Source organism: Ostrinia nubilalis, chromosome 4 (genome assembly GCF_963855985.1).
Source record: "Ostrinia nubilalis chromosome 4, ilOstNubi1.1, whole genome shotgun sequence".
Classification (NCBI taxonomy): Eukaryota; Metazoa; Arthropoda; class Insecta; order Lepidoptera; family Crambidae; genus Ostrinia; species Ostrinia nubilalis.
The window spans coordinates 8,959,256-8,975,336 of NC_087091.1; the positions used below are offsets into that span (position 1 = coordinate 8,959,256).

Below are 16,081 nucleotides of genomic sequence, written 5' to 3' on the forward strand. Positions count from 1 at the left end.
GGCAGGTACCTATTGTGATTAAATGATAGATGATCTTAGCATAATTAATTCTATTCATAATTACGTGTCATGCAAAAAAGTTTATTTCAAGTTTAATTACACAAAGCTGTACTAGGTACTAAGAAATAGTCAAAGGCGTATCAAAACTGCTCAAAGTAACATTAATTAATATTCTTGACAGAGTAGGTAGGGTATTGGTATGTACCTATAAAAAGTCTATTTATCAATTCAAGGACTAGTAAAGTCAGTTTTTGTTTAAATTAATATTAATTTAAAACCAAAAATTGGGCAAACTTGAATTTTTGGCATGCTTTATAAAGTTTCTTAATTTAATTTAAATTATGTGTGTGTGTATTTTTTCATGTAAGACGTATGCCACCAGTTTCAGCATGCATTCAACTTTAGGAACTCGTAGGATGGTGGTAGGCGATAGTTTTAATTTTATGTTAAGTGAATCTGGTTAAGGTGATTTTTTATGGGACAGGGGAGGCAAACGAGCATATCACCTGTGTGCTTACCATGAGTTTACGTTACATGTGCTCGCTAGCGACTTCGTAAAAAATGATATTTTAGGCTGAGTTGCACCACTTAACTTTGACTGTAACTTCAACGATATCCGGTGTTTTTTGTATGGAGTTTGACAGATTTTTGACGTTTCTCAAAGTTAAACTAAAATGGTGCAACCTAGCCTAAATATATGGCAGATTGTACAGCGCTCCTAGCGGTTACTTTGAAGAACTAAAATCTTCATAGATTTGTTGACTGACGTAACTCGTTAGCGAACACACCTAATGTAAACTCATGGTAAACACACTGATGGTAAGTGATTACCATCTGTCGACATGCAGCCCTGCTAGGAGAGTTACAGGTGCGTTGCCGGCTTTTAAAGTTGTATGGAAAAAACAAATAAATAATTGCATAATTGTATCTATTTATTGTTTGCCCAGCACACGTATCGTGGGCTTGTAGCCCTTATCGTCAGCGGTGAAGGTCACTTCGTAGGTCACTCCGTCGGGCGCGGTGTAGGAGTACGAACCCTTGACGCCGATGCCTTGGGTCTCTCCCACCGTGATCAAGTGCGCTTCCTCTTGGCGGGACACACCGTCGCTCGTTTTGTACCTGACGTAAAAATGTATTGGTTATGCACAGTCAGCTTCAAATACTCGTAGTTTAGTCAAACCCAAAGTAAACAATTTCGCAACATTTCTTTGTCAAATGGAACAAATAGAATAAGGCTGAGTTGCACCACCTAACTTTGACCGTAACTATACCTAACGATAACCGGTGTATTTTGTATGGAGTTTGACAGATATTTGACGTTTGTTAAAGTCAAAGTAAGATGGTGCAACCCAGCCTAAGTTTGTGTTGTCAACTTTTTGGCCACTTTGGGTGTCATGGACTATTTGACGCTAACTGTACAGGGCATTGTTAATATGTAGTTAGAGATAATAATGTACTTTTATCTGAAACCGACAGTTTTTTCCTCATTAAATCCTCAATAAAATAATAGATTTTACAACAAAGATCTATTTATTAATAAAGATTTGTGATGAAGATCATCTCTCTGAAGAGCTGTGAGGTCGAAACCTATTTCCACGAATCCAATCTTACATACGATTTGGTCTTATTATTTGAACGATGTTGAAAGAGCATCCTAAGTCGCGTTTATTATTTTTAATAGCATTGTTTTTTGCTTTGCAACATAATACTTTATTATTGTTTCTTGACATTTAGATCTGCACGGGAGACCAAGGTGATTGTAACAGAGGAAAGTTGTGACATTGTCGATTTTTTAGAACTTATTCACTACTAGCGAGCTCGTAACAGTGCACGTTTTTTAGTTCCAAGTCTCAAGCTACCATAAAATAAGTGTCCTAAAATCGACAATGTCAATATTTCCTGTTACAACTCACCTCGGTCTCCCTACATCATACATTCGATAGATGTTAAAACTTAAAACACGATTCAAGTAACTTACTCAAAATTATATCCATCTTCGTTGACTAATGATGTTTCAGTTAGTATTTCAACTGCAGGCGCATCTGTAGACTGGGCGAATGCGGCTGAGACGAATAAAACAAGACCAAGTACTTTCTGGGGAGAAATAACTTACTTAGTACTCCATTTCATTATTATGAACATCGCGAATTTATCAAATATTGCATTTTGTTAATATTAAGTATAGGTCTAGCGCTGAACTAAGCGCCTGAGTTATAGGAGCGGCACGGGAGGGTGTTTTTGTGACGTCAAACGTTAGCGAGACTTTAGATTTGTATGCTCTGTCACGTCATAATATCTCAGTGTCACCCTCCCGTGCCGCTCATACCTCAGGCGCTATACCTATAGTAGCAACCAATATAAAAGACTTACCAAAGAGAGCATCGTGGTTTGGTATCACTTTTGATAGTGACTCTACAATTTACAAAAGAACTTCTTATAGGCACATTTGTTTGTTCAAGTTGCAACAACTAGTAAAATGCATACATAGGTATTTGTAACTGAGGTGATAATACATAATACATTATCAACTGACGAAACTGGAAAAACACGTAATATTGACTCTACATACGAAAAATTTGTATTGTCAAATATTGCTTACACATGACCTTCAAAGATCGTGTGTTACTCATACGTTACCGAATGACAGTCAAAGGCAGATCATAGTACAAGTTATTGTTGTAAACTAGCTCCTATTATAACTAACATAAGATCCCACAATTTTTATCTTAATAAACAGCATGCAGCAGCTTTTAATGGAAGCTCTGTCGACCACTGCACATTGCATAAATTGCATTGAAATAGGATAATTATGGGTACGATTTTTATTGTAATAAACATGAGTAATGTATTTCAAATAATAGTAATTTTGGTACTTATTTTACAGTCTGCAGATGAACTCAACTATTGACTGTCGAAAACCTTACAAATATTAAAATTAACCAAGGGTTATGAAGAAACAGAAACATCACAAAGGCTACTAAAATGCGACTTGTCAAGGCACTTGGAGAAGGATTCTTGGCATAACCTGGACACAGTTCCGACCAACGCCTCGATCATCCAAGAGCTTGATGTCAAACAGCGTGTTTCTTCCATGGTCCAAAGTCGTATTCTCACTTTCTTTGGCCATATTACACGTGGAGACGTCGCTTCTGTTGAACGACTTGTCGTGCAGAGGAAGGTTGAGGGCACAAGAGTGCGCGGCAGGTCGCCCATGCGCTGGACTGACCAGGTCAAAACCGCACTCAATGGTCCACTTGAGTGCACAAAAAAGTGTGCAATGCGGGAGGAATGACGACGGATTGTGAGGCTTGCCACCGGACCTGGTGTGACGACCACGACCACTCTGGCAAGAGTGTAGCGAGGAAGAAGAAGAAGGGTTATGAGTTATAATAAAAACAATCAGATTGTATGTAGATGATACATTTATAAAAGTTTCAACCCTCCTTTTCATACATAAAGTTATTAAAAAATCAATACTTAATAGTAGTAATTAGTACTAAAATCAAATCAATCAATGAACATGATTTTATTACAACTTAAAACTAATTTCAGTAGAATTTTAAACAATTATTCTCCCTGATCTGTTCGACAATTATTAAAATTACTTAGGTATATGCAATTTCAATATTTCTTGTACTTTTACCTACATGTTCTATAATTCTAAGTTTTCGAGCATTTCATGAAAATTTAATTTGAATACTTAACAAATAAACATTTTAATAAATACAAATAAATAGTTTATCAAGTCTTATTACGTTAAAAGTGTAATCTAATATCTAATTATAATTTATCTTATTACATACAGGTTGTCCCATAAACAATGGATAACTTTACAACTATAAACAATGGATAACTTTACAACTATCGATTGATTTTGACCTTGATATCAAAGATTTTAAAGATTTTTATTTTTAGGAAATTACCACCTGTGATTAGTTTTTCTCATGAAATTTAACAATATAATGTAGTTCCACAGTATTAAAAAAAAACAAGAAAAGGTTTAATTCGTAATCTCTCATCACATCGCATGTCAATTTTCTAAAAATCCAAAAAATAACTTAAAAATTTCGAAACCCGTGATATTTTTACCTGATCAAAAATTGTATATTAGAGAGACCATGAGACTTATCGACAGTTACAAGGTTATCCATTGTTTTGGGACATTCTGTATAACCATCTGTAATTTCGAATACTTTAAATCTCAACCAATTAATTAGTCATTCAGTCTGTTGCGCTTTTTGCAGTCTTTCAACCAAATCGCATGCACAGTCATCATGCACGTCTTGTTACAAAACAAAAAAATGCTTAATTTATTTTAAATTTTATCCTGGAGCACAAAATCCAGTGAGAAAAAGAATAATAATGCTGTTGACTGTACAACAATCATGCTGATAAATGGAATTAATTTTAATAATAATAATAATTTAGAAACCACGATAGCCGAACGGTGAAGCGATCGGATTGACCGGCTCGTGATCCAAGGAACGTGGGTTCGAATCCCGCTGCTCGATTATTGTTGTGAGCCCACTCATGACACAAGCATATTTAGCTTAGTACGAGGGGCTAACGGTATATTAGTAATTTGTGCAATAAAAATTAATAATGATCTTAAAAAAAATATTGCGGGGATCGAAGCCGAAACCTCTGGAATAGTAGTCCGGTATAATAAGATCGGTTAGGAGATCTTTTTGATAACAGTTCTGTAACCTCTCTTGCCAGCCTTGTACGTCATCTCGTACAGATCGCCTTTGTCGTCGTACCAACGGGCGGCTCCGTGGACGTCGAGTGCGGCATCGTTTGTCCCTTGATTCAAAATGGCGCCTTGTTCAGTGCGGGAAGAGCCATCGCTTGCATCGTAACTGAAAAAATTTAAAAATAATTTAAAAATTACATTTATAATACCTAGCTCAATGCGCAAGGATAGGACTACGTTGACAATTCTGAGTGCCGATTTGAGAGAAAACCTCTAAAACCACCATAGCTTGAGACGGAGCTGCGGACGAATGTCCAAGCTAGGACAATAACTCGCGGCTCTATTTCGGTGGAAACCGTCAGTTTGGGGTTTAGTGGGTAGAGTCTTGCGGGGAGAATCCTACATAACCCACTTGTCGCCCCCATCGGCCAGTGGATATGTATGCGTGAAGCATTTCCTGACGTAAAAAAGCGCTTCCAATGTCCAAACTAAATTTGAATAAATAAATGTTTAAACTCTCCACGTGAAGTTATTTCCGTTAGAAGACTATTTGAGTGTTATCGGTACACGCTAAATTATCCAGGATCAATTTCCACGCACCCTGCGCTTCCCTCGACCAAAAATTGGTGGGGCGCATCTTCGTGGATGGAACGATCTATAGCAGTTTATGCCAACCAAAACAAACCTCTGCTTACATTATTAACATACGTTACCTAATTTGGAGGCTAAACACGTCGCAGATGGTATAAATATCGAAAGTTTCGCATTTCAAACACCGTTACATAAAGCTATGTCCCTGTCCTTCTTTTAAAAGATTTATGGCCCTAACGTGATAAAACCCGTGCCTGACACACACTAACATCTCGGATAAATCTAATATTTAAAATACTCGTGTCACAGTGTTTGTAACACTCCTCCAAAACGGCTTGACCGATTCTTATGCTGTGTGTGTATTCAGTAGGTCTGAGAATAGGAAGTAATTTCATACCACTAGGTGATAAAGGTCTTTCACTAGGGTATAGCTAGTTATTGAATAAGAATTTCGACTCAGGCATATAGCTGCATAAAAAGAAGCGGGCTTAATATTTTTAATTTGTAACCTATTTTACATTAAGGCTGAGTTGCACCACCTTATTTTAACCGTAACAGTAAAAATAACATCCGGTGCTTTTTGTATGGAGTTTGACAAATTTTTGACGTTTGTCAAAGTTAAAGTAAGATGGTACAACTCTGCCTTAGACTGAGTGGCACCACCTAACTTTGACCGTAACTATGACGATAACCGGTGTTTTTTGTATGGAGTTTGACAGATTTTTGACGTTTGTCAAAGTTAAAGCAAGATGGTGCAACCCAGCCTTAGAATATTTCTTGTTATGTGTCATGAAATTAAAAAGATGTTAGTGTGTTCAGCAGAGGTCGTCGCACTTTTGCCACCTTTTAAAAATTTTGGGAAATACAAAGTTATCTATTTTGCGATAGTATTAAAAAATGACATGCTATTTATTAATATTAATTTCACGGTTTTGGGGGCACGTTTCGTATAACGGCTTTAGAAATGTTTGTAGGACGTTCAACCTGCGGAGGGCAGGCATGCCAAGTTTTTGTGACACGGTCAACTTACAAGTATTTTAATCATTGTATCCATTGTACTTGTCCAAGTCCATGTCGTCTTATGATGTGTTTCATTGATTGTTAAAAAAAACTTTATATTATATTTTATGTTACAGTTTATCTATTGCTGAATCATACTTTGATACCCAAATATGATTCAGCAATAGATAAACGTTAACATAAAATAAATATAATGTAATATCATAAAGAGGATTTTATTGTTATAGTTTTCCGAAACTTATTGGAGGAGGTGAGTAAATAAAAAAAAATAAAAAAAATCCGTATGAAAAGTAGAATAAATGTTTTATAACTCTGTCATTTTCCGCATTGACACATATCAGACATTAAGCCTAGGCGTAGACCATCGATTTTTCGTCGGCCGATAGTTTAGTCGGGCAGTTTATCAGTACGGGCATGTATGGAAGAGCGCACATTACACCGATTCGATATATTTTATAATTTTAGATCCATGTACTTTCCACGTGTAACAATAATACGTATTTTTCAAAATAAACTGGACACATATTCAATATGAAAAAGGATTTGAAAAGATCGATATCTCGTTCAATCGACGTTGAATTTGTTTGGCAGACGGGAATGATAAAAGAACCGTGATTAAATCAGTCGAAAAAGCCAATCATCTTTTCCTGACCATTTTGGCAGCAATGAATTGCATATATATTTATATTAAATCTGTAATCGTCTTAGTCATACTCAGATGTTTTGGCTTTATTTTAATGTTCTTTAGAGGAGTATTTCAGTTAGTTCACATAATATTCTAGTCTGGCCTCCATACATGATTAATTAACAGCATTATCGAAAATAGGTACTCCGGGAAATACCTTTTGTCTATCGAAGCTTAAAAATATTTGCTTTTTAAAACAATGTCATACAGCACACATCGATCAATTGGTGAAAGAGTTCCGTGAACGTAGAGAGAGATATTTGGGCTTTTACTAAAATAATTTTGTCTATAATAATAAAATTAACAATTTATGTATTATAATTATTTACTACATAAAAGGTTTTTAGTTTGAAAAGTTACTTTCAATTATAATGTCATCGGTTTGCATTAAATTACTTTAACTATAATTATTGATTATACTCCACTTAAGGCTAAGTTGCACACCTAACTTTAAAACCGAAACTACATATGACGATATGAGATGTTTTTTGTATGGAATTTGACAGACTTGACGTTTTTAAAGTAAGATGGTGCAACCCAGCCCAAGTGTAAAAAAAGGTTATCTAGTATGAAAATGGATCTCCAATCATTAAAGCCATTATAAACATGACAAGACAACCCACTTGTTTGTTCCGAAAATATTTTGAACCGCAATTTAGGTTCAGACGCAGCACCTGTAGTATGGCACTTATGTCAATGCAATAGCTGCTATTTTGCAAAAAATGTCTAGACTTAATGTTGACTCTACTTGCATTAAATGACTCACACAAGTTTGCTTTCCTTTTCATTTAGGATTCCGATTATGTGTGCTCAGTGTGTAAAGTACGACATTGAATTTTATGTAAGCAGGATTTGTTTTGAATGGCACGTGATATCTATTCACTGTTAGCAATAAAATTAAAATTATTGCCTTTATTTTATTCAATGTAACATTCGATTTCGAAATTATGGTGTCTTCAATAGGTACGTTCCGAAGTTACCGACAGAAAAGTAGATAAGTATAAACCTTTATTTGGGATATTAAATTACAACGTCTAAAATAACATTAAATAAGAAATATGTTTTATATTTTGTAAATAGTTTTTATCATTAGTAATTTTTAAATTATAGTTTTTAAGTAATTTTATTTAATTTGTAAATATATTATAAAATTATTGTTTATTAAATAATAAATAATAGAAATATGACATAGAAAGATACTAATATTATAATATTTATAATATATTAATTTGATTGTTTCTTTGAATTGAATAGACTCCAAAACTACTGGAACGATTTGTAAAATTCCTTATAAATGTATTTTTATAAGAAATTCTTCGGGTTCGCTAGTAGAAAGATAAAACAGTATAGGTTCTTGTAACTCACGAAGGCGAGAGCTTTACTTATGTGTGTACGTGTACGTACAAGTACACGCACTAGTGTAATGTCTATCAAAACTTTTGGAAAACGAACAGTAGCGACATACATGTAAAGCTCACTCGCCTTCGTGAGTTGCAACAACTATAACTTAAAAGCACTTACTGAAAATTATATGAATTAGGCATATTATTTGTGTCCATGTGGTAGTTTAATACTTGAGGTTGAGGATGGCTGTCAATGTACGGGCTGGCCGCCAATGTTTGCACCAACAATACACCAACGATCTGGAAATGTACACACCAAAAACAAATGAGTATCGTGGCCGTAAATCCTCATTAAGTCCATCTCTTAATCTTGTGTTTCAGCGTTCATTTAAATAACTTAAATTACATTATCGAAAGAAAGATATCGTGGCTCTTGACATTAAAAACATTTAGGTACTTTTGTTTTGTTTCTTTCGAAAGCTTTCACGGTTGTTTATTTTAACTTCCATATTGATGTAAGAGAGTTGCAGAAAAAAACGACATGGTTGTTTTTACGTAATGTAGACAAGGATGTATCGTTTATAACATTAAATATCGATTTTATTTTTAAAGATTGCGGATCTAAATGTGTGGAAAAATAACAATGATGCACTTCTACAACTATTTGATGATTAGGTACAGTCGTGGTGCTTGTATTATCCTGCTTATATGTAAGTAGGTAAACCTACATAATTATGAAGCAAGAAAATTTTACTCAAAGAAAACAATCCTTTATTTTTAAAAAGAAAGAGAACTGCATTCAAAGATTTTAGTAAAGAAAAATGTTGCAAAAACGGGAAATGTTATTCAAACTAATTTTCAAGCTACGAAGTCGCGGGCACAGCTAGTTAATTATAAGTTTAAAAAACGCCTCACTTTAAAAATAGTCTACAGTGTCAAATGATTGGCTGAAGGCGAAGGCTATTTGGTTTCAATAGGAAATAAATCTCGGTCTGAATACCTAGTTCAGTCTCAATGAATGGATATTTATGCAGTCTTTATTTCCCAAATTCTTGGTCAAATGTCATTCCACCTATACATATTAGGGAAGAAGGTTAACATAGAAGCTAGTTTTTTGTTTTTGTTCGCATATGTTTACATTATTTTAGGATTTGTATTCTTTTACATACATCCGATACGTCGGTCTATTCCACTTTGATCACCTACATTAGATCACCCAGGTGATGAAAGTATTACATACAGAAGTAATACCATGTCAATGTGTGGAATAGAATAACCTACTTTAAGTTACATAAATAATAATTATGCAAACAGGGTATAGTGTATAGGCATATGAAACTAAACGATCGCACAGACAAGAAATAAATGAATAAAAAGATCTAAACACCATATTGATGTTGTTATGGTGTCTTTAGGTAATAATACTCATATAAAAAAATCTTATTGCATAAACAACAGCTCTTGTACAAATAAAAGAAAAAGTTACTGTCTTAATAAGACTAATATTTTACTTTAGCCATGATCTCATAATTATTACGTTTATGTGGAACAAAATAGTCTATACGTAATTTATGTTAAGTGCATAATAATTGCAATTTATAACTAAGTAACAACCCGCCCTGCTTTGCACAGGTACTACTTAAAAACCGTTGCGTAGTTTTGAAAATTTAAGCATACAAAACGAATTCGTTTTATAATATGTATACCTGGTATAAGTACCTAATAATAATAATTGAGCAATTCTATAACACAATTTCTATATTCGCATCTCATCCTAGCCTTGAAAGCCGAGTAAGTTTTCAGTCAACTGAAAATTTCATTTTCAGTTTTCGTTTAGTTCCGCTATGCACCACTATGTTCCGCTATTCACACTCTTTGTATTTTATGAGTGGTGCATAACAGAATAAACCTTTAATTTTGATATCATTATGTAAATCATTAAGTTCACGAACTTGTGACGTCACATGTTCCCTTTGCCATACAAATCCAATGGGAGGTTTGCGTTTTGACAAAGCAAAAAAGTATATCAATGATTTGTGGTATCAACTATAACTATAGCAGAGTTTCTCAAACTTTCGGTTCTACGAGCCCCTGTTAAAGTTTCCAGGTGACAGCAAACCCTAATTAGCTAATTAGCCCCCTAAAGAAAATAATTAAATTGACTATAAAAGAAAATTAGATGATAATTTCGAATTTATTAATGTGATGGGTATGTTTTTTTTCTGTCGCAAATGAAGTCAATTTTAGGAGTAATTTTGGACAGTTTTATTTTTGCCCCCATTACGTAAATCTTATCGTGAACCCCCTGCCCTCGAATGGCGAACTGTTAGGGGTTCGCGTACCCCACTTTTAGAAACCCTGAATTATAATACTACGCTACTCGTATTTTGAAGCAAATATGCCCATGTAGGTTCTCGATTTTAGCATTGTACTTAATGATTAGTATTGCTAAATGCTTGAGGTAAAGGTTTACAGTTAACTCCAACGATATTAGCCGGCTAACTAAACATGCATGTACACGAGACGCTTAGTTTTTGCAATACCACATATTGACGACATCGCAATAAAGAGAAGGTCGACAGATGCATCGTTGGGAACATTCATGTGCATCAAAACACAAAGTTGTTATTATGTAAATACTGACACCAATTGTCTATCGGGTGTTAATTAAAAATTGTAAAATAATTACCAGTGGCAGCAGCATTTTGTTTTCTTGGTGACAAAGGAACAGGCGACTTCCTGGACAACTTGTAGGCCGAATGTGCTAACGGTTTCGTAAGATCTTCTTTATATATAAGGTCCGTACGCGTACGAGCGAGCGCGTGCACTGTCTTATCTGAAACTGAGCCAATTCCACCTGCCCATTAAGAGATCGACACATGAATGGAATTACCGAGAAGTGACGTCACAGATCACAGCTCAAATAAGCGACATCCTATAATGAAACAATGGAGACGTTAATGGGTTTTGTAAACTGAACAGTTACCTACTGAGTGAAATCATTTGGAATGACCAAATTTCAAGAAAACATTACTATACAAATTATCTCATGATTATCACGTTTGAGCGATCGTTCAGATGCGGAGTTTGTGTTACCGATCATTGTGCATAAATGGGATGGCTGGCGGTTGAGACATAATGAAGACTTATTTTGGAAACAATCGAATTGAATCTTGAATTCGGGCACGAAATATTACGTGTATTTTTTACAACAACGTGGAATATATCTCACCTAATGGAAATATTAAGTATATTACTTTCGGGTAGGCTATTCTGTGTTATGAACTTATGAAGTACCTAACATTTCTGCCAACTTTTTGATCCAAAAACCAATTAAAGTTTCAGGGCTAGATTGAAGTTGTGGCTTCGCCTGCATTAAAATCAGTTTGTCACAAATCGTTTTAAATTATAGCCTATTTATGTTACGCTGATGTATAAAAAATAATACTGTAAAGTTTCATCACAATATGTTCAGCAGTTTTTGAGTGAAATAGTTATAAAAAACCATACCAACTTTCGCATTTATAATAAGTATTAGTTATCAAGTCAAATACCCAATTGTGCAAATTCTTATTATGAATTAAAATTCTAACGTTTCAGAAATAATGTCTCACGGAAGCAAATGCAGTCTCTACTAAGTCAGAGTTACATAAAAATGTTGCAAAATAACACCTATCACAAAATACATAAGATGCCGCAGTGTTAAGCTTCAAGTGCCGTTGACCGTACTACAAAAATAGTAGGTTGGTGTGTGTGTGAGTAATCGAAAATACTCGTATATGTAATCACAGAGGTACTTTACAGTCGGGTAACGTTTATCTTACCACAACTTCGTTTGTTTACTGGATAAGGCATTAGGTCACAATGTCATTTATTTACAAATTCAGGAAACAAAACGTAAATAACAATTGTAATATCGATGTTCGTTCAATACTTTTTTAGTTACATTGGAATATTATATCAAAGCCAATGATTTTCTACACAATGAAAGAGTTTTAAATATGCATTGTGCAAAACTGTAGGTTTATATCTAAATCATTGTATAGGGTTATTTGAAAACACCAGCAACCTCAGACTTAGGTGACGTTTCCTCCGAGGAAATTTCATAGGATGAATTTTATTGTCTCTCTTTCAAATAGGAGTCCAATCATCCGTACAATATGACATGAAAAATTCTTAAAATAATTGATTCTTACCGTTGTCCTTTTCATTATTAGAATTTAATTTAATTAATTATATGTATTTCGGATGATCTGACACTTCCAAGCCGCGGTTTCACGGCGAAGTTTCATCCGAAGATTTATGATGATTGAGATGATTCGACACCTACATATTTAAAACTCACAGGACTAGATAGCTAATCAACAACATTAGTTCTTATGCGCTAAAAATTTATCGGTAAAAATGTCTGACGGACACGTAGCCTGAACTACCTCTGATTCTTAACGCAGTAGTTGATTGTCATTTTAAATTCATCGAAGCGTAGCACTATGTCTAATCGAGTTTCATGGGATAAAACATAATTATAAATCACTTGGACGAAGTTTTTGTGGTAGATTTGACTGTTAATAAAAATGGTAAGAATGTATTGTTTTAATAGTGTGTGTTTTTATTAGAGAAAACTTATGATCCTACTACGTTGTTTTAACCTTCGGAAGGCAACAGGGGTGACTGGTCACCCCACCAGTTCAAAAAAGCCTTGATACGTTTAGTTGCTGATGTTGTGTCTTTCTGTCGTTTGGTCTATTCTCTAATTGGAGGGAAAGCTATCAGTCGCATTCGTCAACATATAGTGTTAGGTTCCTGTTTTTGATATTTTGACACTGCTGGGGTGACTCATCACCCCTGTTGCCTTTTACGTATACTTAATTTTTTCGTGTTGCTAAAGTAAATGATTGGTTTTGGAGTAAAAATGGCTTTGTTTTCGGATGGTCAAATCGAAAAATACATTTATAGACATGCTGATGTCAATTCCTATGATAAACGCTGCTCCTGTGGGCTAATTCAAATGCATTTGTCGAGAGTAGAAATCGTCTGTCAAATAATTTTCTAGTAATCAATTTTGAACTGATTGTCAAGGTAATACAGTTGAAAATTGAATATCAAAGCCAGACTACGCCTAATGTCAGATCAGCCGATGGTAGATGCCAAATTTCCAATATCGCGTACGAAGACGGAGAACTTTGTCAATATAGTGGTACATAAGGGTCATAATTAGTGGATGCCGACGATTTTCGCGCTGTCATCTCAACGACTGCCCACCCTTGTCGTTAGAGCAGTCGACTGGATAGAAAGCATGGAAATAACATGGTGATTGATAAACTAGGTGCAAATAAACATATTTTATAAACACAGAATGCTTTTTGCTTAAATTTGAACATAAATTTACCATAATATAACTTATTACACTTATGTCTGGATTTGTAAGCAGAAATATGGATAGGTACCTACTGGATGGAGTGGATGACATAGTGGATGGAGTGTTTTGTAAAACTGCAAAAAAACTTTACCACTAGCTGCTACTAACTGTAACTTACACAAACTTCTGCCGTTCACCGCTAGGGGCGCTGTGCAATCTGCCATACATTTTGTACGCACTTGGTAAGGTTGAACTTATGGTAGAGCTACAGAACTTTCATATAATAAATTATCATGCGCAAAAATTAGTCTGTTTGGGCCCGCCATACACGGACAGTTCGAGCAATTAGCCAGTGGTCAACATAAAGGCACGGACCGCTTTTGCAGCCAGTCAACAGCTTGAATCTACCATTGATAGGTAACTGCTGGAGTAGTTGGTAGTGAAACTGCTCAACAGGTCACAATTTCATTTTCATTCAAATCAGTAGCAACATTGATTTTGAGGAAGAGGAACCACTGCTACTTTGTAATATTTGCTCGAGCAGTCAGTATAAAATATACCTGGCAACTGAAATTTCACCGTGCCGAAGTAGTCACAACTGCTCGAGCAGTACCGTGTATGTGTGTATGTAGAAAACAGTTGTCAGTATGCAGTTGCAGCTAGAAGCTGTCGTAATTGTGTAAGAGTGCCTAAAATGATTTGTGTCTTAGTTTTACTGCTATAAATTTATACTACGCATACCAATATTATAAATGCAAAAGGAACTCTGTCTGTCTTGCTTTCAACCGATTTTGATGAAATTTGGCATAGAGATAGTTTAACTCCCGGGAAAGGACATAGATAGTTTTTATCCCGGTTTTTGAAACAGGGACGCGCACGGTAATGTATTTCGGTGACAGACAAAATTCCACGCGGGCGAAGCCGCGGGCGGAAAGCTAGTATAAGTATTATAACCCTTTGTTTGATGTGCTTGTAGCTTAATGATTTTTAATGCTTAGAAAGGCACGATAAATGTTGGTCTGGGCTAATATCTCTTTTCGTCATTTTCAAAGGCTTTACAACAGTTTTTAACTGTATTATCACATTGTAACACCTATATTACTATTATGGAAGCAATAAACGTATTGAGTATTTGATAAAATAAAACCGACTTCAAATGCGTGAACACAAAAAAAACTAAAAATTAAAAATATTGCGTATAAAAAAGTTCATCCCCAATTTTCCACCCTTGGGGGTGAAATATTTTCTTCAAATTCGCATGAAACCACCCTTTTGATAATACCTATTCAACTAAAAAATAATCGTTCAAATTGATTTATAATCGGCGGAGATATTGCGTATAAAAAAGTTCATCCCCAATTTTTCACCCTTGGGGGTTGTTTTTTCTATTATTAAATTTAAATGGGACCACCCTTGACCTATACGCCGAAAAAAGATTTTTTCAAATCGGTTCATAATTGGCGGAGTTATCGCGTAACAAACATAGAAAAAAAAAAAAAAAAAAAAAAACACGGGTCGAATTGAGAACCTCCTCCTTTTTTTTGAAGTCGGTTGAAAATCTAACATTAAGATTGACCCCTTCCCTCGCACACCCACATCTCTCCACCTAGATTAAATTATTGACATTATTTACTGTGTTCATTTGATTTGGTGCATAATCTGAAAACCATTTAAAGATTTAACCATTTACAATGAAAATAATTAGCTCGAATTCGTACAGTTTTTTTTATTTGTCATTTTTGACAATTAGTGTAATGTTTTAATTAAGACCGAAAATGATACGATTTTCTTTATGGTTTTTGTATTAGTTTGTTTTTAAAATTCACTTTATAGTAAATTAAAGATAAATCCTGATTTAATCACAGTGTTATTTATTAAATATACCTATATATAAAAATGTCTTCATTAAAGTAAATATATTATGTAATTTTAACAGAGGGACTTATATTAGGCTGTCTTTACTTATCTAAATTATTATTTTATAGCTCTAATGTAAACTTTCATCAATCATTGCTCCCTCCAATCCAATGACATATAAAAACATCTTAAAGATGACCTAAACTGAACTGTCCCACCAAACTCATTGACAAGGGGGCGCTACCGTCGTTCAACTATACAGGGTGTCCCAAAAACAATGGATAACCCTGTAACCATCGATAGGCCTCGCCATGATCTCCCTAACGTCCATTTTTGACCCCAGTAAAAATATCACCGTTTTCAAAATTTTTAAGTTTTTGTGCATTTTTAGAAAATTGCCACCTGCGATTACTTTTTCTCATGCCATTTCTACAAATGAGGATACTTTTCAATCTAATTTTTTTCCTTATAACAAGGGATAGTTGGGCTATCAATAGAAAAGATCAAAGTTCAACAAACTAGTTTGAAAGTAT

At 34.7% G+C, this 16,081-nt stretch overlaps 2 protein-coding genes across 2 annotated transcripts; both read right to left on the minus strand.

Annotated features, from left to right (window-relative positions):
• Positions 1 to 911: 911 nt before the first annotated feature.
• LOC135071484 (endocuticle structural glycoprotein SgAbd-5-like) lies at positions 912 to 2,472 on the minus strand. Its single transcript, XM_063965263.1, has 3 exons — positions 2,371 to 2,472; positions 1,979 to 2,094; positions 912 to 1,119 (listed from the first exon to the last, which is right to left on the minus strand). Exons 1-3 carry the CDS (start codon positions 2,380 to 2,382, stop codon positions 933 to 935), a joined length of 315 nt encoding a protein of 104 aa, XP_063821333.1. The 5' UTR covers positions 2,383 to 2,472; the 3' UTR covers positions 912 to 932.
• Positions 2,473 to 3,404: 932 nt separating this feature from the next.
• LOC135071485 (endocuticle structural glycoprotein ABD-5-like) lies at positions 3,405 to 11,186 on the minus strand. Its single transcript, XM_063965264.1, has 3 exons — positions 11,022 to 11,186; positions 8,511 to 8,632; positions 3,405 to 4,859 (listed from the first exon to the last, which is right to left on the minus strand). Exons 1-3 carry the CDS (start codon positions 11,034 to 11,036, stop codon positions 4,676 to 4,678), a joined length of 321 nt encoding a protein of 106 aa, XP_063821334.1. The 5' UTR covers positions 11,037 to 11,186; the 3' UTR covers positions 3,405 to 4,675.
• Between the last annotated feature and the right edge of the window lie 4,895 nt (positions 11,187 to 16,081).

What these genes read in the sequence shown, in the direction of transcription:
- LOC135071485 (XM_063965264.1), bottom strand. An exon ending in CCTAATTCATATAATTTTCA is followed by an intron (nt 4,860 to 8,510) that starts GTAAGTGCTTTT and finishes AAATTTTTTCAG; the next exon opens with TTACGATGCAAGCGATGGCT.
- LOC135071484 (XM_063965263.1), bottom strand. An exon ending in GAAGATGGATATAATTTTGA is followed by an intron (nt 1,120 to 1,978) that starts GTAAGTTACTTG and finishes TTTTTACGTCAG; the next exon opens with GTACAAAACGAGCGACGGTG.